The sequence below is a fragment of the Chaetodon trifascialis genome, chromosome 22 (genome assembly GCF_039877785.1).
Source record: "Chaetodon trifascialis isolate fChaTrf1 chromosome 22, fChaTrf1.hap1, whole genome shotgun sequence".
In the NCBI taxonomy this organism is placed as follows: Eukaryota; Metazoa; Chordata; class Actinopteri; order Chaetodontiformes; family Chaetodontidae; genus Chaetodon; species Chaetodon trifascialis.
In genome coordinates, this window is record NC_092077.1 from 7,030,930 (window position 1) to 7,052,626 (window position 21,697).

A 21,697-nucleotide genomic window follows, 5' to 3' on the forward strand; every position below is an offset into this window, starting at 1 on the left:
TGATACATATAACATGCGCTTCCAGCGAATCTTTCGACTACCGGCATGCATCGGGAGAACATTTTTTCTCGGGTGGGTGGGATTTTTTGAGAGGCGTTGCCGCACACCGACCGCTCAAGGTCTATATACCCGCAGTTTGTGACATTTTCATACATTGCGTGTTTTGCTGCCACGTACGGTACGGTAATCGATAGACTTCAAGATATTCCAAGAACTTAAGTTTTATCCATGGCCAACTATATTCACGTACCCGACGAGGCTCCCGCTGTGCCCAAAATAGATGTGACAGTTGACGAAAGCGACTACAGATCTGGCGCATTAAAGCTGATCAAGGAGCTGAGACCGAGCTGGAAGCCATCCGAGGTCAAAGTGAAGGTACTATTTATTCCCTTTAAAACCTTTTACAGATACAGGCAGATACAGGCATGTCTCCAAATTCGCCATAGCTTGTATATCCATTTCTTTGTAGCCAAAAGTTGTCCGAGCCGATGTTAGCTAGCAGCGTGTTCCCATATGAATAACCCTAACGTTAATTTATTCAATGAATAAATGGCCCACAAAACCAGCTAACCTTATTATAATGACACCACAGGCAGCTAAAATATCAAGAAGTAAGTTAGCGTTATGTTAATGTCACTATAAAGCAGCTATTCGGATCCTCAGACAGATGGTAGGTAATTTCCTCGTTATATTAACGTCACAGCTCCGAAGATACTGCGGTATTTTTCCCTTGTCACGGTTAATGTTTTGCCTTTGCAAATAGCATCTGCGTCAGCCCGGGTCATGATGCAGCAGTCGGAGCCTTTGGCGCAGTTTGCAAATGCAGGCGAACCTGTTCACCAGCGGTACTTCGGCGACGATGTACGGAAATTAAACACACCTTGCTCTCTGTCGTTGTTGTGTAGGAAGCGAACTGATCGAGAGGTAATTAATAATCAAAGCCACAGTTCTGTTTGGAGGTGGTCATACAGATGAGGGCAGGAGGAGAGGTGTCTGACACCTCGGCCCAGAACTGTCAACATGCTGCGCAGCATTGACTGAGCTTCAGGGTACATGTCATAGATTAGTAGAAATCCCTGGTCTATTCACAGATGACTAATAGATCATGGATATAGACTATTCCATGCATTCACTTTTTGCATGTGTCTTTCTGTAAGTGCTCTCTTTGGTCTACCAAACTCAAACAGGCCTAGTTCTCAAATAAAGCTATTTCCTGACATTTCATTATCCCAGAGAGTCACGACGAGACATGTGCTGAACATTACAGCCTGGGCTGATATCCAGAAAGTGATGAATTTTGCAGTGGCTTATTTCCCTGTCCATTATCAGACTGGGGGTGTGGTTCTTCTCGGTAAACAGTGAGGATAGGAGCTGGTCACATGCTCCACCACCCTTGCTTATATTCATCAATGAGAGCAAAGTGGGAACTCAGCAAATGCCTGTCATTGCTTCCTCATGCAAAATAAAATTCCTGACAGTCCCATCGTTCTCAGCCAATCCCTTATAGAGTGAACAATTAGGGCTGGTATGTTAGCACCCCCCACCTCTCCCCAAAAATGTTCCCAGCTTCACAGCAGAGGCAGTTCAGCTTAAATCAAACCAGACAAGCCCTACTTTTTCATGGCTACATTCGTTCCTCTTCTCTCCATTGTGTAGTTTGCCAGCTCCAGACTCCTCCCAGAACTTATGTAACACCCAAAATAATGTAGATTTTTGCAGAAAGGTCTGACTCTAGATGTCAAGCTAGCTTGTTGAAGCAAAGCACAAATTCTGATGTATTTTTTTCCCCTGTTTCACCTGCTTTCTACTCTTTCTCTTATTTCTCTCTGCAGTTTTTCACAGATGGAATAACCAATAAGCTGCTGGGCTGCTATGTGGGTGCAGTCATGCAGGATGTGGTTCTGGTCCGTATTTATGGCAACAAAACTGAACTGCTCATTGACCGGGAAAATGAAGTGAAAAGTTTCAGGGTACTGCATGCACACCGCTGTGCCCCACGCCTATACTGTACCTTCAACAATGGCCTGTGTTATGAATTTCTGCAAGGAACCGCTCTAGAGCCTGAGGACATTCGCAGCCAGCCTGTTTTCAGGTAACCGAAATGCTTTGATATACAACAAAGAGTGTTTCCATAAAGTTGTTTAGCCTTTGAGCTAGATTTGTCTGTTAGCACTTTCCTCCCTCAGTTGTTAGTGCAGATCACCACACTCACTCAAATTCACTCATACAGTTACATGCATTTATTTGTGTGATACTGAAGTTTAAAATGAATTACTTCAACCGGAACTCCAAAAAAGCTGGGCCACTTTGAGTGTGATCATTTGCTCGTCCTTTTTGACATATGCTCAGTTGAAAACAGTACAAAGACAATATGTTTAACGTTTTACCTCCTCATTTTCACAGATATTTCTAAATATATGCTTATTCTGAATTTTATGTCGGCAACACGTTTCAAACAAGTCAGGACAGGAGCAACTGAAAACTGGGAAAGTTGTAGAATGCTCCAAAAACACCTGTTTGGAACATTCCACAGGTAAACAGGTTGATTGGTAACGGGTGATAGTATCGTGATTGGGTATGAAAGGGGCATCCTGGAAAGGCTCGGTCGCTCAAAAGCAAGGATGGTGAGAGGTTCATCCTTTGTGAACATGCACTTTGATCAATAGGGGACATGTGTTTGATGAACTGAAGTAAATTATTATAAAATTTAGAGATTTGTCCTGATGTTACATTAAAACATTGTTAATGAGTGAGTGTATCCTAATGAACAGATCTGTTTCTTATCTGATGAAAACATAAAACCTGTATTTATTCATTTATTGTTTTTTAAATTCATTGCCCAGTGGCTGCGTGCTGCTCTTATTCATATCTGCCTGTTTTTCTGTCGTCTTCTGTCTTGCAGGCTCATTGCCAGGCAGCTGGCCAAGTACCACGCCATCCATGCCCACAATGGCTGGGTGCCGCAGTCTGATCTGTGGCTGAAGATGGGCAAGTACTTTGCTCTCATCCCCAAGTGCTTAGAGGACCCTGAGCAAACTGCCAGGTGAGGCCATATCAAATCTTTTAATTACTGAGAAGTGTCAGACCTTCGGAAGTGGCTGCTTTTCTCTGATGCCATCTAAATGTTTCAGTACATTAATGAAATTTTTAAAGCCTAATTCAGTTTCATTGTCACAGTCCTGGCTGACAAAAGTGTTTTAAAAAGTCAGACAGTTCATGTTCAGTTCATTTGCTGGTTTTATATAGACTATATCTACACAGACTATATGTAATATGTGGCTTTGCCTCTTGCATATTTATGCTATATTTTGTCTCCACGTGGAACTACGACCCCCTACCTCTCTTATCAGTGAGTCACAAATGATCCAAACCACCCCACATGTAATGGCACAACACAAGTGTTTATTATGAGTTGTACATGTCTGAGGAGGTACGTCAGTTTCCTTTCATATGCTCAGCAGTTATCATTTCACTTTACAGCCGTGGCATTCTGATATGATAAAAGTACATTTATCAAACAAGGCGTGCTAATTTCTCTGTTGCTGCCTTCAAGAACCAACACAATTATCTACTCACACCATTTGAAGACATGAAGACTCAGTGGATTAACTTGGAAACTCATAGGATAACAGTTATATCATGTGTGCGCTAATCATTTTACTTTGCACTGCTTTGAGGGGCAGGACAATTGGCTATTGAATTTGGCATTAACATTTCCCGCAGCAAATGTTGCTTGTAGCATTTATTGCAGACCCGCACGCTGTAGCAATGTTGCCGTTTTTCATATTGAGGGACAGTGAAGACAAACTGTGTGAATGTTAAGCCTCATTTGAAGCCAGTTAAATAATCAGAGTAGTAACTTTGGCGTGGGAAACAGTTTTTTTTATTTTCACGTTGCTTTTTGTGTCGTCTCACATAGCCAGACCTAACATTATCTCCACACTTCACGCTACAACACAAGCTCAGCTGGCTATGCTGTTACACGAAAGCCCACTCAGGTGTGTTGGTATGTGTGTGTGTGTGTTCCAGCTCTATTTAAGTGCACATGATAGACATGCCCTGTGTTGCACTTATATAATATGCTTTAGGGTTTCTACCAAATAATTGCTGTTTCGATGTCTAATCCTGCCCCTTGTCTAACTCTGAGAATGATTGACATTACATTTACTAATTAACCTATAGTATCGGACAGGTTACTGCTTCCAAAGTAAAAAACAAAACCAAAAAAAACCCCACTGTGATATATATTCTCGGTCATATCATCCACCCCTAGCGGAATGGATCATTAATATTACACTTAGTTAGCAGTCACTCTTAATATCCTAAGTCTGATATCAATCTTGCATAAGCTAAAAGCATTAAAAGTATTGGTGTTAATCAGTTCTTATATCTTCATCATCCATTCCCTCCATTCAGTTTGTGTCAGTGCCAACACAAAAGAATTCAGGTGCGCCACATCACAGACAAATTGAGTTCTGATTATCCGGGGTTTTTAAGTGAACACACTTTGGGCACTTTGGCACCATTCGCTCCTGATCATTTGAAAATAGTGTTGGCAGTAACAACTGCCACCATTTAAGTTGGCGCCCAAAATGAATCCAAAACAAACATTGACTTTGCAGGCTGTTGATTTCTGCGTAGGTCACCCAAATAATAACGTGGTAAGACAAATACTGATAAAGACTTCCAAAGGGCTGCGACGCCCGCAGCATCTCAGGGGTTCGTGTATGTGTGTTGAAGGAAAAAACACCTAATAGGTGGAGTGCATACAATCACAAGGCCTGAAGCCTGCTCTTTCTGTTTTGCATTGCTGTGTAAAGTGTGCACTTTGCTAATTTGCGTAGGTGTTTTTCTCATGTCTCAGTCCTTTTTAATGAAGGCATTTTCTGTGTCACTGTGTTCATGTATTAGTTATCTTGCTGTAATGTTACAGCCTAATCTAACAGGCAGGAAATGTGGTTGTAACTGAACTGCAGTGAGGACTTGACTTGTGTCACAAACACTTTATTCTAGTCGGGCTTTCGGTCGAGCTTCTCTAATTCTTTTTATGAAGCTTATCATTATTTTCTGAATTGACTGCGTTGGGCACATTGACTAAACATTCCCTAAATTTGAGGCTGTGCACCAAGATCATGTGGTTCCTTTGCTGTATATTAATTTTTGTTGAGATTGTGAAGATTGTGAGATTGCAATTATGAATAAAGCATTTATTCTTTTTCGTCTATTTTTGCCACATAAATTGTTTGGGACTGTTTGTAACATTAGGTTATTTGTTTCCTTTTCTTCTCATGCTTCTTATTTTCAGTTCCTATTTCACCTCTATTTGTAAGTCTACTTTCAGGTCCCCCTGTACTGACTTCACCTCCTTCTGTTCTTCTATTAATACTCTAATTCAGTACACAGTATTCACACTCTCTGACTCTCTGCCCCCTCCAGGTTGAATATGGAGGTGCCCAGCCCACTGTGCCTCCGAGAAGAGCTGGTGTGGCTCCAGCAGAACTTGTCGGTGCTGGGCTCCCCCGTAGTTCTCTGCCACAACGACCTACTCTGCAAAAACATAATTTACAACGAGGAGGCAGGTGAGTATAAGCTGCACTAGTGCAGCTGTAGACTTTGCTGTGTGACTGAATTGTGTTGTAGTGTGAACTGCATTGGTCCCTGCGCTCAGGTAGGATTGCATTAACTGCACTTGGTCAACGCTAGTCACATGCTTCACTCATTGTCAGTGTTTGCATTGGGCTGCAGGTGTAGAATTAGAACGGTCAGAAAAGACAATCCTGTCATTTGGACCCTCTGTTTTACCCTTGATGAAATCCTCATTCGAAATGGGGCAAATGCAACATAAATTAAAGTGGTGTGCTGATTGATAGAGATTGGAAGGTGGGGCAAAGTTTTGTGTATCTGCCTCTAATAAATTTGGCAATTACGTGTTAAAGCAGATCACCGTCACAGATTGTAGTGTTTTTGGATTTCAGTTTCCCATACCTTTAAATCCTGGGAGACCATCGGCTTTGTGCAAAGTGAAGCCGTTTCTTTTCCTACATTTTGTCTGATCTGTTGTTCTAATTCTGTGATGAAAACTTAGAATGTAAACCATCTGCCATTACATCATACCACATACCAAATCTCAGTTTTATTGACAGCACGTGTCTTTGGTGCTTTAGCAGTGTTGCTGGGGTTTTTTCCTCCTTCTTCTTGGGATTTTTTTTTTCTTGATGAAAGAAGAAATGTAGGGCAGCCTGTCCTCAAGCAAACTTATTTGCCTATTTTTGCACTGAGCGACTTAAATGAAACTGGCCAATGACACTGTACCAGTCAGCGAAACTGTTCTAGTCATTGTCTTTGTAGCAGAGGAATGGCGGGGTAAACTGGTGAGAAAGAGGGGAAACAAGAAAGTGCAGGATTTTTTAATGTATGTGGGAGGCGGGGTGGGGGTGCTGAAGAGCTGTCAGCCCCCTCGTCAGGTTGTGACGAGGGGCGGGGCCTTTCTCACAGCTCCTTGTGTCTAGCCTTTCTCCCCTAGGAATGACAGCTGAGGCTGTGGCTGCCCTGTGCCACCCTGCCCTGGGGAGGCAATGGAGAGAGACAAACCTCACGCACAGTCGGCTCTGAGGGCCCTCACGTAGTCTGCCTACTGCTCAGGCAAATCGGGATGAGTTCATGGCAGCAGTAGGAGCCACGTACCCACCCATTTCCCTCCAGTGCTACTCATCTACCAGTTGTCCCTCTGGCAGTAGCTAGGCCACTTACATTGGTGGTTATTACACAACTGCTTATGGTTTGCACTCGCTGGAAGCTGGAAAACTCCTTCCGTCACTGCTCCTTACTGTTCAGTTTCCATTTCATGGCATCAGTATTGACCACTGGTCAGACCGTGTAATTGACATGATATGTCTGGTGATATTCTGTAATTTTCTTATCGTCAACAAAATCCATGAAAAAATGAAAACCAGCGTTGAGTTGATCAGACTAACAAGTATTGCCCGTTTAGACAAAAGCCTACAGATAGCTTCCTCCCTGGTGGCATAGAGCTCCACTGTTGGTTGTCACTATTAAAAGCAGCCACACTGTTCACCGGGTGACGTGATCAGTTACACTACACTGAACACACAGTGTATTTTATTGAGTCAACACTACATACACTGTCCCACTGCTGCACGTAGCCCTTAGTGCACCAAATGTGTATTAATCCACTGATAAAAGTGGTCTTCAATAATGTAACTGTTTGAGCAACATTTGCTGAAAACTACGGAGCATTTTCTTTTTGATTTTTTATTCAAAGTAAATGCTTGTGATATCTCCCCCCTCCTCTTTCTTTTTCTTTTTTTTTTGCATTGTGAGACAGACTAGTGCGTTGTTGGTTTGGGTCTTTTCATGCGATTTGTTGACATTAGCAAGAATATAGAACATCATCAGTCTTATCCGTCAAAGGCTGAAACATGCTTCGGCAAAAGCGTGGGGAAGTACCTGTGCCACACAGAAAGAGCAAAACAGTTTCTGGTTAACCGTAGCTCACAGAGGAGTGGAGGTGCACACATTTGAAGTTCTGATTGCTTTTACTAAAATTTGGCGCAACACTCAGCTGAAACTCAGTTCAGTTCTTGTACAGTCAGTAGTGACAAATGCAACATTGCCCTGAGAGCACATGCTAATTTTAAGTTAAGGTACATCTCTTGTTCAAGCATGTTAAAGTGCGAGCACAGCATTTTGTGCACATTTGCAGACTTGCAGAATCATGTTTCAGGCTTCAGTAAGTACACCTGAGGTTATCAGGACCTCTGTTTGGAAGTATTAATGATTAAAAACCAGAATAGAAACGCATGTTCCTTTATCCCAGTATCTCCAGTGTAGTCACACATTTTCTAACAATGCAAACACAACAAGACCACACCTACACATGACAATCACAGTGGAATGGACACCGCAAAAGCCCAGGGACTTCAACTCCAAGCAATAATTACAAAATCTTTGACCGCACCCACTCAAACTATCCAAACCGTCGGAGTATGCTCAGTGCCGGTCTTACCATGCACTTACAGCTGTTTGTTCGGTTGAAAAGCAGAGTAGGCATGAAAAGATAGAACAGCTGCCACGCTGCTTCCTGTCACTTCTGCTCTGCTGTTGTCGCTGTGAATAAAACCACTTGTCTACCAAACGCGACAGCAGAGGCGCCACCACTTCCTGTACCGATAAAACCATAAACAGAAATGGTGGCAGCGCACTCATTTTGTTAGTTTTCCAAAAATATGGTTAAGAAATGGAAGTACACTCAACAAGTGCTGAATTACTTCTCTCTTTTGTCTCTCTTTACTTTGTCTCTCAGCCTCTAACACAGGCTGCTATAGTTTCCCTGCCCCCTCTCACTTTCCTCAGATATTTGCAAAGCTAAAAAAAACAAAAAAACAATCGGCACGCATTTTAACTCAGCCCCAAGGGCCACAAAATCTGCAGCTCAGCAGCCAACAGGAAGCCTCTCAAAGATTCTGCCATTTGCAGAAGCGGCAGAGGTGTCATGTTATTGGGTTGACAGCAGACCAATTGGAATGCAGCATTCGAGGGGAGTGTTGTGTGAAGGGGAAGTGAGGTTGCACGGGTAGGGCGGGGAATGGGATTTAGGAGCAAGACCTGATGTTTCGACACGGTGCGTGGGAGCAAGCATGGGTAAAAGACAAAATATGTCAGTGAGAGAGTGAGCATGTGTGAAAGATGTGTTTGCCCCAACCTTTTCATCTGCTGCACAGGGGGGCTATAGCCACTGCCTGGAGGTGTTCAGTTGTGTCCCGCTAGGACCTACACGCCGGCTGGTAACCCACCTCAAAGTGTCTTTCTCTGTAGTCCAGCACCACCTCAAAGACTAATGTTCCACATTTTAGGGCAAAGAAATTAGCCAAAGCCAAAACAAACCAACAGATTTAGAGACATTTAATGACATGTTTTGTTTCTCAAAATTTCTTTCTTTTTTTTTTTTTAATCAGTGTGTTGTAATAACGGGGCTTGTCAGTAAGGGTTTGTGTTTTGAGTGCTTCCCCCTTTGTTCATTGTTCATGCCGACACCTCCTGTTCTTGCATGCAGACAGCAACACATTCTTTGACCCGTCCTCTCCACGCTCTAACATCAGATTTAACTGTCTTTACTCAAATTTCAGTGGCAGTTAAAGAGATGCTTTTTCACATGTAGGTGAAGTATCTTACATACATAAGCATTCAAGCCTGTAGTTTGGTGCAGAACTCCTCACAAGACTGTAAAACCTTTAGGAATAGACGTGTCGAGCAGGTTTAGTGTGTATCTGGGATCTCTAACTCCAGCTGGCTCTCAGCAACGACAAAGTTCTGAGAGCGCGTCTCAAACAGTGTGTTGCTGTTCATTTGCTTTGGCAGCTCACTGTGCTTTTCTACGAACTGCTTTAGTGTCTCTTTGTATTTTAATATCTTCCTCCCTTTGTCCCTCTAATTTCTTTGCCATTTTCTCTTTTATTCCCCCTCCTCGCATCTCTTCCAAACATAACTTAAGACTTTTTTCTTTCATTCTGTGCATGTATCCAAAACAAACATTGTGTGAAAAGCCAGATGCAATCTTTTTTTTCCCCTGGATATTTGTATGTGTTCCATGTGTTTTCATCTCTTGCTAACGCATCCCAGCTGTGTATTTTGTGGTCTTGTGAAAAAAGGCTGATAATAAGTCACTGGTACATCTAATTTGTTTACTAAAATATCACCAGAGATTGACGACTCAACCTCCTTGAAGACCTGCGAGCTATCTATATGTTGTCTTTTGGATTGCTTCCCTTGTAGTTCTTCAGTATATCTAATTAGAAAAGCGAAGATGGTATAAAAGCATATATTTTGCCACATTTACTTAACAAGAGCTTTTATTTTGTATCCTCTTGAGTTCCCTAAATCTTAACAGCATGATTGCGTTAGTCCCAAACAGCATTACAGTGCATGCGTAGTGTTTGTCAGCACTTCTTTTCAGACAAGTCACTCTTCAGTTGAAACCTGTCCGTCTTAGTTCCCTTTATTTCATTTTCTGTGCCCAAGTCTCCCTCTACAGTCGTACTTTCCTCAAAATGCAAGCTCTTACTCCTTGCCCCACAATTGGCTAACTAGCCAGCCAGTCCAGTCAGACAGGGAGAAAGTTACAGTATGAAATAAAAAGCCTTGACATTCAGAGTAATCAAAGGGAAAAGACAACATAATCATTTTATGTCTGCTTCCCGTGTCTCTGTCTAAACAACACCGCTTCTCTTTCCAGGCAATGTAAAGTTCATTGACTACGAGTATGCTGGGTACAATTACCAAGCCTACGACATTGGGAACCATTTCAATGAGTTTGCTGGTAAGTAGAACTGGTGCTTTCATTTAAGAAATGTTGCAAAGGTGCAGCCGTTCCTATCCCAACGAGATACTGCAAACACTTGCTCATGTATTTGTTTTATGTAGATTAGATTACCGCAGTGCTCTTTACACTGCTGCCAGGCTGTGAACTCGAACAAAAAAGCGAGAGCATATCACCCAGTTTTAGCTAATCTACACTGGCTCCCAGTAACTTAAGGATTGGTTTCAAAGCTCTGTTCCTTGTTTAAAAGGCCCTTAATGGTTTGGCACTGGCCTACATTGTTAATTGTTTGTCATTTTGTAATCCGTCACGCCCTCTTAGATCCACTGCTGCCAGTTCTTTAAATACAAGTAAAAAAATTGGCAGCTCAGCCTTTTTTAGCTACACACCAAAACTATTGAATTCCCTACCGAAGGCTGTAAGCTTAGGAACATTTTTAAAACAAATACAAAAAATATTCATTCAACATTGACTCTAACTGTTTTGTTCCCATCTTTCGCATATTCTACTGTTTGTAGCATTTGCTGCCTCTTTGTTATTCATTTGATAGCTTGGTTTTAATTTGCCGACTCATTTATTCTCTTGTTTCTCTGCATGGTATTATAAAGCACACCCAGTATTAAAGGTGCTGTATAAATGAAGTTTGTTATTATTATTATTTTCAGGACTGCTTGGTGTACATAAAAAAGATGTGCATAAGAAGTGTTAACAGAAATATTAGTGTGTAACTTGTGTGTGTTTATGTGTTGTAGGCCTGAATGAGGTGGATTATAGTAATTACCCAGATCGGGCCTTTCAGCTGCAGTGGCTCCACTCCTACCTGGAGGCCTATAAGGAGTACAAAGGCCAGGGCAGTGACGTGACCGACAGGGAGGTGGAGATTCTTTACGTCCAAGTCAACCGATTTGCCTTGGTAAGCATTCGTATCACACATGCATTATGAACCACATTTGATTATAGAAGGGCTCATCTCCGCCTGACTGGTCTTTCTGGTCAAGTCTTGGGTTTTAAAGACCAAGATGGTGACGGTTTCTGATTGGCAGATAGATGGTAGTTGCAGTACCATGCCCTTTCCCGGTGACAGGTCAAATTGAAGAACTGAACACTTGTAGAGCACAGTAAGTGTCCCGGAGGCTCAGTCAGAGTGGATTTTCCAGGCCTGCTGTCAGGTGTTGGGTCAGTAAACATGGATTTTGGTGTGATGTCGGTTAAACAGAGTAGGGAGTGATGCAGGCTATAAAAACCTGCCTGCTCTGAATGTGAGAGAAAGATGTTTGTGATGTGCTTGCTGATGCGGCCACCATATGGGAGCCGCTCTTAATGATGACTGGTAACCCTTGCGAGGCTCGGCATTCTCCCCTGAGCCGCATTCTGCCTTGTTTACTGTCAAGAGGACAAGAGGCCAGTGTGGAGGATGGGCAAGTGAAGCAATTGCATTTCTGTGTCAGCTATTTGGTGTTGTTTCCATAGGGCGTCTGCTGGCCTTGTACATGCTTGAGTGAGCTGTGTTGGGTAATTAGAAACGACATTTACTTTTAGCCAGAGAGTGCATGCTAATCTTTTGTGTTCTTTCTCCTCTGTATCTAGGCGTCTCATTTCTTCTGGGGTCTCTGGGCTCTGATTCAGGCCAAGTTCTCCAACATCGACTTTGACTTCTTGGGGTAAGTCCATCTTGAACTAAACCATGAAGCACATTTGAGCTATTTTATTTTGCGCTGAACAGCAGATTTCAGTCATTTAAACATATGTTTAAGAACAAAATACAAAGCACCCAGATGGATGTTATTTGTGTCATCTCAGTGCACAGTGTGCTAAAACAGTCTGATATTTTTGCACCTAGCTAACATGTCACCTACATTTTTAACCTATCGCTGACTTTGCTCTTCTCCCTGTGTGTCTCTGCTCTCAGATATGCAATCCTGCGCTTCAACCAGTACTTCAAGATGAAACTGGAGGTGGCTGCGCTGAACTTACCCGAATAAAAGGCCCCCCCCCCATCTTCTCTCCTGCTCTACGCATTGTATGACTGCAGAGCACCCTCTTAGGGTGTATGTAGGGAAGAGCCAGACTTGAGAGTCTGTCCTGTTCAGTGCCTACAGGGTCCCCTCTACATGTCCTTATCGCTATAGTTTGAATCAAGCACAACTTTATCCATCATCTGCTGTCACACCTCCGTGAACGAGGAGGCAGCCCTAGTCTTTTGTACTGTGGGCTTGTGTGTCGAGACCTGCTATGATACCCACTTTTCAGAATTTGTCGTGGCCATTTCAGTCATTCTAATATCAATTAGGACATTATCACGATATAAGCATATTGTGTTTGTTAGCAGCTTTTCTTCAAATCACTATAAAAACATTGTAGGTGGAATGTCACCTCCCTCACAACCAATACATGGTAACCACCTACATGACAGACAGGTGGCCCAAACACTAATCTGATCGCCTGGAGACACCTTCCTCATATGCACATTCATGGGGGAAAACCCTTGATCGCCAGCCCTGCTAACAACCAAATTTATACTGACGTGATAGCAATATAAAGCCTGCTCTGTTTGCTGAGGAACCAAGAGGAAAAAACAAAACCCCCCAAAAAAGAGGAAACGCTGACATGGAAAGGCCGATGCTGTCCCATAATCCCATGTGATATGAGCCACAACACACACACACACACACACACACACACACACACACACACACACACACACACACACACAAAACAAAACTTGTGGCCTGCCTTATGACTTCTGTTTTCACCCTTATTTTACCCAACAAACTCTGCATGGGTGGTGCACCAGAATAGCCATGTAGTCATTGTTGCTGTGTAGTTTGATGAGGGCTCGTGTCCTCAGGCTTTCTGGGCTGAAGGTAGAAACATCAAGTCGTAGGAGAGCATCTTGTGTTTACATCTTACTTCTACGTTGAGTCAAATAGTTGAGCACCCGTCAGTCTTTTGACTCGAGGGAGATTTTCACTGTTCTGTACATTCTGTTTGTTTTGACACTTGGTTTTTGTCTAAATCGTAACTGGGGACAAGCTTGCATCTCACTGTAATCTGAACATTCCGTGTTCATAATGGCAGACGGGAAATTTGGTTGTAGGTCACATGACAAGTCAGCCGTGTTGGGGACTTGATCCACTGTGACGTCGACTGGAAGACGCTGTACAAAACGAGACCAAACCATTGTATTGTCTGCTCCATGTCAGGGAAAGTTTGGGAATCATTTTTAATCTTACAAAACACTACTGTTCAGTCCCAATGAACTGAGAACTGACCATTTTATACACATGTAGACTAGATTTCATTCACTTGTTGCCATGTGACCTTGCTTACTGTCAGATTGCTGAGTTACTGTTGCCGTTCTTCATTTCAAGCACCCAGTGTTGGGGTGAAGGTCTGTGAAAAGGTGGATTGGCGTCGAGTTGGTTGTCTTAATTTGACTGAGTTGGGCTGTCTGTGTTCAGTTGGAAATGATGAGATGGGAGTCGTCTTTTAGTGGCATCTGGTGAGCAAGAGCACCATCTTCTGGAGAAAAAGAAAACAACGGCTGCTGTCAGTAACTTCTCGATATCCACCATTGACCTTCATGTGAATTGTTTTTAAAATGTGCTTCAGGAGGCCCTTTAAAAACTGAAACAGGTTCATCTCTCGTTACTTTAATAAGCCTACACCAAAGTGCTGACATGTTTTTTGCCTGTACATAACGCACACTGTATCATTTTCCATGTAGCATAAAGAGAATGGCAATTATAGAGACTGTTTTTATACTTATTTAAATGGAAATGTTAAAGCTGAGGTCTTGAGAGTGTGTGAATGTTTGCTGATGCAGCAGCAGATGACTCCTGGGCAAACGTAGCATGTTTAAAAAAAAAGAAAAAGTGCAACAAGAGCACTTGATTTTCAGCTTCCTGAGCAGATTAAACATGATCATCATCAGCAAAATGTGGTGAAGACTTTGCAAATGATACGTTTGCCCAGGTGCTCTCTGCTGTAGCGAGTTTGCAAAGCTCTGTGAAGAGACAGTTATTGACAAAACTGGATCGTGCACTCATGTTAACACTCCTGTGGTAGCGAAGGAGTAGACGCTGAAGTGTGTGTATGCCTGTGAAAGCTTATGTCGTACTCACACTTTGAAGGTTAGGTCTGTTGCTTCACTCCCGTCTGTAATTCAGTGTGTGTTTCATGCTGGTGAATTAAGTAGTTTGAGTCGGGCCTAGCAGGAGTTAGAAACGTGTACGTTGGCTTTTAAAATGTGAAGATCTTACATAAAAGTGTATTCAATGGTGAAGAGTTTTGATTCAGTTTTAGGCTTGAGTTGTATTGAAGGAACATGTTCGGGTCTGTGGAAGATTTTCTGTGGGGTGTCCGGGTAGTTCACTGTCAGACCGCGTTTACACATAACACACACAGATTGTCAAATCTGACAACCATAATCAGAATTATCAAAATGTTACAAATTGTACTGCTGAAATATGTCCTAAAGGTTTTATTTCCCCATCAATCTGAAACTGTACATTCTACACAGCTCATCGTAGTACTGCTAATAGTATGAACCTCTATATTTTACAAGTGTGTGTTTCATATTTAACATTGTAAAAAGTCTGCCCTCAGATCTCTCTGGCCACTTTAGCATATGTTTATATGTACAGTAAAAAGTAATACCTTTTGCGTGTTCTCAAATATGAATGAATGTACATAGAGGGAGTTCTTTTATTTTTTGTTTTCTAAAAGTTGCATTAAAGTGAGTAACTGCAAGGGGTAAGAGGTGAAATTAAAAAAAAAAAAAAGACATTTTCAATACTGTAAACAACAAAATTATAATAAAGTCTGTTTACCCTTATGTGTCCTCTGTCCATCTTTATGTCTGCCGAACAAGATCAGTTAAGGTAATGACAATTATATTAAAAGGCAAAATAATTCTATGAATTACTGAACAAAGAAAAGTAGAGGTAAAACTTTTTTTTTTATCAGACGGTGTGCCAACATCATCCCTACTTTATCGAGTTAATTGAGTGAAACAGCGCCCCTCAGCTACACGCTGGTAAATCTCAACTAATCGTGTGGTCAAAGACGGTATTACATCCGGAAAGAAATTAAGTAATGGGAGAAAAGGGGGGGGGGGGGGGGGGGGGGAGAAATCCTCGTCGACTGAAAGTTAAATGGACAGCTCTCTGGAAATGTGACATAAGACGTACGTGACTAATAAAACAAACAATGGAAAGTTCTCAACATGAATTACTTTGGAGAGTTAGCTTGTTTTCCAGAACTGCTAGATGACAGCAGCTCGGCTACAAGCAACGGAGACAGAAGATGAGGAGTAAGGTCACAAGCAAAATGAGCGCCGGTGGGACATCACATGACATGGATCCCTCATGAAAGAAAGAAGAATGAACATAAACGTCCAAAAAGGTGAGTGAAATACACCCCATGCCTGTCTGTCTCTTTGCTCGCTGGTTTCTTTCCGGGTGTTTGTGTCTTTATGGGAGTATCACCTTGTCTTTGCAGCTTCTGCTGAGGTCTGCTGTGTTAGTGAGAGCTCCCTCATTCTTCATCTGGATTTAAACTGTGATTTAATAATCTTAAATAAGTAGCTTGAACATCACAGGCCTTAATGTACATGTAAGTCTTCTCTCTATGATGTGTGTGTTCTTTCTTTAAAGTGTGAACATAAATCTGCTGCTGCATCTACAGCTAGAATGAGCATTATGGTTTAAATGGGCCACTAGTGCCACTACATGGTAATACACCACACAGCCATTATTGATATGGATGCTGTGCAAGTAATAAATGTTGCACCTGCATCTTTCTAGGAAGTTGTTTTTTTTGTCTTTAGAGATCCTGACATTACCATCATCCCGTCAGAATGAGCTGTTCTGGGATTGAGAAAGGGTATGTAAAATGTAATGTACTTGTCTTTGGCCGAGTTTATGCTAGAGTTGACCACAAGATGGCAGCACATCCCATAGAAAGAAATTAGTATATGCGCAGGTTCCCAAACCTGGCAGAAAAGCTCACCACATGCTACAAAAATAATCCTATTCAACATTTATTATTTGTGATATTAATGCTTATTAACATAGATTTCTATATTTAAAATAAAGGCGGCTCATTAATGTGCCTTGTATTGAACCTCTCCATTCAAAGCAAATAAGAACATTCTGAATTTACTGAAGAAAACATCACATTCAAATAGGCTTAGATTGCTTTGCAACACTGAGCCCTGGGCCAGTTCTCCTTTGTGGAGGACCAAATTTGGTTATACAGCCTGGATGTAAAAAAAAAATAAGTCTACATGAAGGCCATATGGATGAATTCAAAGTGACTAGGTGAGCTCTAGGGGGCTCGAGCCTAATGTTATTTGTTAGGCCTATTAGTCAGTGAAAACTACGATAAGATGGGTTTTAGTGATGCGTTATTTTGTCTATGTGCTGCAAAAGTGCTGTAAGTAAATAAGGAGTGCTCAGACGTGTTTTACCAATGCACATAGTTTGCCATCCCAAGGGGTAAATTAGAAAACCATTCATGCCTCACACCCCAAAACCAAACAAGTAATTTCTTACCATTCTCCAGAAGCCTGCCTTTCATCTCCCTAATGTGAGGACTGTCTTATACAGTTGAACAATTACAACAGTGCATTATCCAACTCGCTGACTGTAATTCAATTAACTTCCTCCCCCTGGCTTCATCCACGCGGATAATACACACATTAATTAACAACAGAATCCAATATCGGCTGTTCTGCGCCTCCACTTATTTTCATTTCCCATAAAAAGGTCATAGCAGCCACTTCCAACTGAAGACAATTGGTGTAAGTGTGTAGTAATGGATTATACTTGTACATCACCCGAGCACAGCATTGTGTGTGTGTGTGTGTGTGTGTGTGTGTGTGTGTGTGTGTGTGTGTGTGTGTGTGTGTGTGTGTGTGTGTGTGTGTGTGTGTGTGAGACAGGGAGCGGGGAAGTAAAGCCTGTTGGCCGTCAGAGGCCGAGGCCTGGGAGAAGAGGGAAAGTGCTGACACAGCTGTGATGCACATCCATCAGAGCTGTCATTTCTCCAAATTCATAAGGCAGAGTCCCTTTGGAGAGGAGTTTTAACTGCAAACCTTTCAGGCACACAGAACAATTTCATTGGTCTCATTTCTCTGCAGGCGTAACAATGTTATAGTTAGAAAGAGTCTAATTTCTTTCCCCAACTTCTCTTTGTGTTTAAATACGTCACAGTAAACAGAGGCAAGGCACTGAATGACATAAAAACCTGTCTATCTGTAGGTCTCATTGCCTAATAGCTCGCCTTGTCGACCTCTAAGGCCAAAGCAACTGGTTACATATAATATTTGAATAAATCTGAATAGCATTACATTTGTTGCGGTTTGCAGTCGCCTTTAATATCTTGTTGAACTGACCTTGAGCTGAAAGCCTTCAGTCCCTCAGGTGGCACAGCTTTAAAATCTGACATGATTGTGCAAAGGATAGTTCTACCTGGGCTCGGGAACACTTTGGAAAACCATTGTTAGTGAACACAGTTCGTCACTACATCTATAAATACGTTATGCCTCTACCACGCAAAGCAAAAGCCGCCTGTCACTAACATCCAGAAACACTTCCATCTTCTCTGGTCCAGGGTTCCCTGACTCCCCCTGAAAATGTTTGGCATATTATGAAGCACTAAACACAACGTTTTCACTTTTTTGCAATCAGGGTTAAATAAATAAGCCAAATACCAAAATACTAAATTCATTGCTAAAACAAATTGACTGCCGCATTCCAATATAAACAATCCACTAATTTACAGGCCTAAATGCAGATTTATGGCTTCCAACATTGAAGCATCAGCTAATAATACAATGGCATTAAAGCAGCTCTGCCAACAATCACTGTTAAATGACCAGTATGCAGGATTGAGTGACATCGAGCAACCTCACCCTCCCCTACAGTGGCTGCTAAAACGTGCTAAAAACGTTCTTTAGCGCTCTCTGGCGTTCTCTCCAGTGCTACGAAAGCACAGCTGGTTTTATTTTCAGGAGGTTATACACTAATGAAGATACAATTGTGAATATTATATTCCATTTCTGCCAATTGATGCCCCTAAATCTGACACACCGGGCCTTAAACTTTAAGAAGTTCAAGGGGCCAAGAGGTCCCTTGCCTCGTGTGACCTCTATCTGGCCATCCCTGCTACCTTTCTAATATCCAGAAGAACTGGATTTCCGCTCACACGCAGATCAGAAGATGGTTTGTGCTTCATTTTGGCCATCCCATTAGAATCCCATTCACACACTGTACATGCAGCTCACTACAATCAAACAGAAGAGCAGAGAGCAAAACAGAACAATTGCAGGGTGTGTGTGTGCGTGGAGGGGGGGGTGGGTGGGGTGGGGTTAGGGCGGTCTCGTTCATCCCCATTCAACGTGCCAACCTAATTACCAGAGGAGAGGGAAACAGTAATTAGCAGTGAGTCTCACCTCGTTAATCACAAAGGGCTCCTTTGCTCTATTTATATCTGATTAATGGCTTGCTTAAGCACGGCGAGATATTTATGTTTCTGTTAATTGTGTGCAGCTTGTATCCGCTCCGCTCGCTGCGGCTTGCTCGCACCCCCGACCGACACACACACAATGATCCACACGCACAGACACACCTCCGCTACACCCACCTCATCTTATTATATGTTTTATGTTTTGCTCAAAGCTGTTAAAAGACTGTCATTTGTCTCATACCTGATTTGTTTCTTGGCCATAATTACTTATTAGCCTGGATCTCTGGTCTAACATTTCGCCGGTGCGTTCTCACCTTTCCTTTCTTGTTTTGGATATTTTGATGACTCTCTGTGAACTTAACTGTGCTTCAGAGGACGGAGGGGCACAGCAGACTGTGGATGTTTAGTAATGAAGCCGTGAGGGAGTGGTGGAAGCTGGCATTGCCTCTCTGATCAGAATACGTCCTGCTCTTGGCTTTTAATATTTTTTTAGGAACATTAGGCGCTCCTTGCCTCAGTTCATGCCTTATTTTATCCACTCGTCAGTGTTTCTGCCAATATGAACACCTTATTCATTCCCAAATACATGATCGAGTGAGCCAGACACAGAAACTTTTCAGTTTTGGTGATGCTTCGTATCAACTAGAAAAGGCAAAGAAATGTGTGTCACCTCTGGTTGCCATCTTTGTTTGAAGGAATGAAGCCACATGGGGAAATTGGATAAAATCTTCTGTACTGGACTGAATATTTATGGTTCTGGCAGGATAGAGGAGTCTTTGAGGATGCTGGAAACGTCTTCAAAAGAGTGATAACTTGTGAGAAATTACCTGCCAGTTTTCCACATTTTGGCTTGAATGTGTTCTAGAGAAAACAGTGGCTTATATCTTTGACTTGAAAAATGAGCATTTTTGACCAAAAGTCAGAGAAACTTTTATTATCAAGAACTGAAACTATTGTAGGAACTAAAAGGTTTTGTAAGTGTTCCTTTAATGCTCGTTAGTTAGAAACAGGACAGGCCAATCCTGAGAACAAACAGCAGGAACACCACGTCAACGAACAATATGATTCCAAATAAGGAAATACAGTAAAAATAAAAACTGAAGATTTGCTGGGTTTTTGTGAATTTCACATGCATTCAGCATTCTAATCGCATTTGGCAAGAAGGAGTCGCCCCACCCTGTTTGGAAAGTACTGCAGTAATATTGGAAATTGGAAAAATGAGTTCCCGACTGGGAAAGTTGGCGAAAATTTTGATAGACAACACAAATATTCCAATCTATGTAGAAACATGGCAGAGAAAACTAAATATTTGATTGAGGGTAAGAAACGTACTATTTATTCACGTATGGCATATCAATTTTTTGTCGCATGTTGTATTACGGTGTAACCAGTGCTGTCCATGCAGAGCAACACGGATCGTTAGAGAAGTGACAACCCAACACATTGTCTTTGCAGCTGCTCTGAAGTTGGAATAACAACTTCCCAATTTGGGAAGTGGGACCATCAGAGGAGCGTGAATACACTGTAATGGCCAAGCAGGTAACCTGGTTCGTTTGGTGGAAACAGATAAAGTTCCTGAGTCCCTCAAAAGGTTCTTCACTGTCACCTGAGAAAGTGATTCCACGAGAGGACAGACATGATGTTTTCTACAGTCACAGCATCCTAAGCAGAGGTATATCTTTGTCTCTGATTTCAGGTGATGTGTGATTCTGCTCTTCCTTTCGTGATGACATCCTGATCCCACAAGTGCTTGAGTGCTACAACACAGAGCAGACCGCGTACAAAGAAAAGAGGTGATGTGGTAAGTCATGACCTCTCCTACACCCACAGACGATGTGTTCCTCTACTGTAAATCCTCCCATCTTCCTAACAGTGGGTGTGCTGTCCCCTCTGACTACAAGAATGACCAAAAGTCACGTTTGCTTGCCTTGGGCGCTCTAGGCATCCTACTATGACTGCGCTTTGCAGCATGCACCACTGATGAACCCAAATAAGCTCCTCAGTGTCACCCACCTGCCTCAGATGTCTTTGAAGTGTGGGAAGAAGCAGAAAAGGCAGAGACTGGGATTTAAAACCATGAGTTTAGGTGATGTTAACCACTGAGCTCGTGGCACAACCTCTGGCTCCACACTGAAAGCCTGAATAGAGTGATGGAGAACAAATGAAAGGCCGTGTCCCCTGTGTCTCTGTCAGAGACTCACATGCAAACCCCCCCCCCCCAGAAACATCTGCTAATAGCGAGCCTCTGATGGGAGCATTGTGTATTTTCCTCCTTTTCTCTCTCCCCCCTTCCTGCTATCTATCCGACATTCCAGCACAGCTTTGCCGAGCTCAGTCGCTCGTCGTGGTGGGAAGGGAGGCATAGTGGGAGAGGATCAAAGAGCTAAACGAGGGGCTAAAGATACTGAAGCAGATTAGCGGCACTTCCCACAATGCCGACAGCTGCTCATAACCGCGCTGGGCCTAAAGGTAGCTGCCGTCTGCTGCCCATAATACAATAGGAGAGGGAGGATCAGCGCGCACACTGAAAAACATGTGTTATCATCACAAAGGGATTGTCAGCTTCAAACGCCTTACATCCCTCTGCCATCCCTCAGGATCAAACAGGCTGTTGGCTGGCAGTTATCACAGAGCTCTCTTCTAGTCTAGTCACATCCCTATTCTCCACTCTTCACTCTCCTTCCCTCGCTCTTTCTCGCTCCTCTCTTTCTTCGCCCCCTCTTTCTCTTCTCCTTTCTCTTCCTCAGCGGGGCCTAATCTCACTCGCCGTTATCCTCGAAGCCATCGTCGCTCATAATGCGCTCCTGACATCGCTGACGGACAAATAATCGAGACAATCGCTTTTGTCTGGAGTTTGTCTCTCTCGCTCTCCCTCCCTTTCAAAATGAT

At 42.6% G+C, this 21,697-nt stretch overlaps 1 protein-coding gene across 1 annotated transcript; it reads left to right on the forward strand.

The window, feature by feature from the left end:
* Positions 1-70: 70 nt before the first annotated feature.
* etnk1 (ethanolamine kinase 1) lies at positions 71-14,211 on the forward strand. Its single transcript, XM_070991573.1, has 8 exons — positions 71-375; positions 1,833-2,092; positions 2,903-3,043; positions 5,437-5,579; positions 10,253-10,336; positions 11,089-11,249; positions 11,924-11,997; positions 12,246-14,211. Exons 1-8 carry the CDS (start codon positions 229-231, stop codon positions 12,316-12,318), a joined length of 1,083 nt encoding a protein of 360 aa, XP_070847674.1. The 5' UTR covers positions 71-228; the 3' UTR covers positions 12,319-14,211.
* Positions 14,212-21,697: the final 7,486 nt, after the last annotated feature.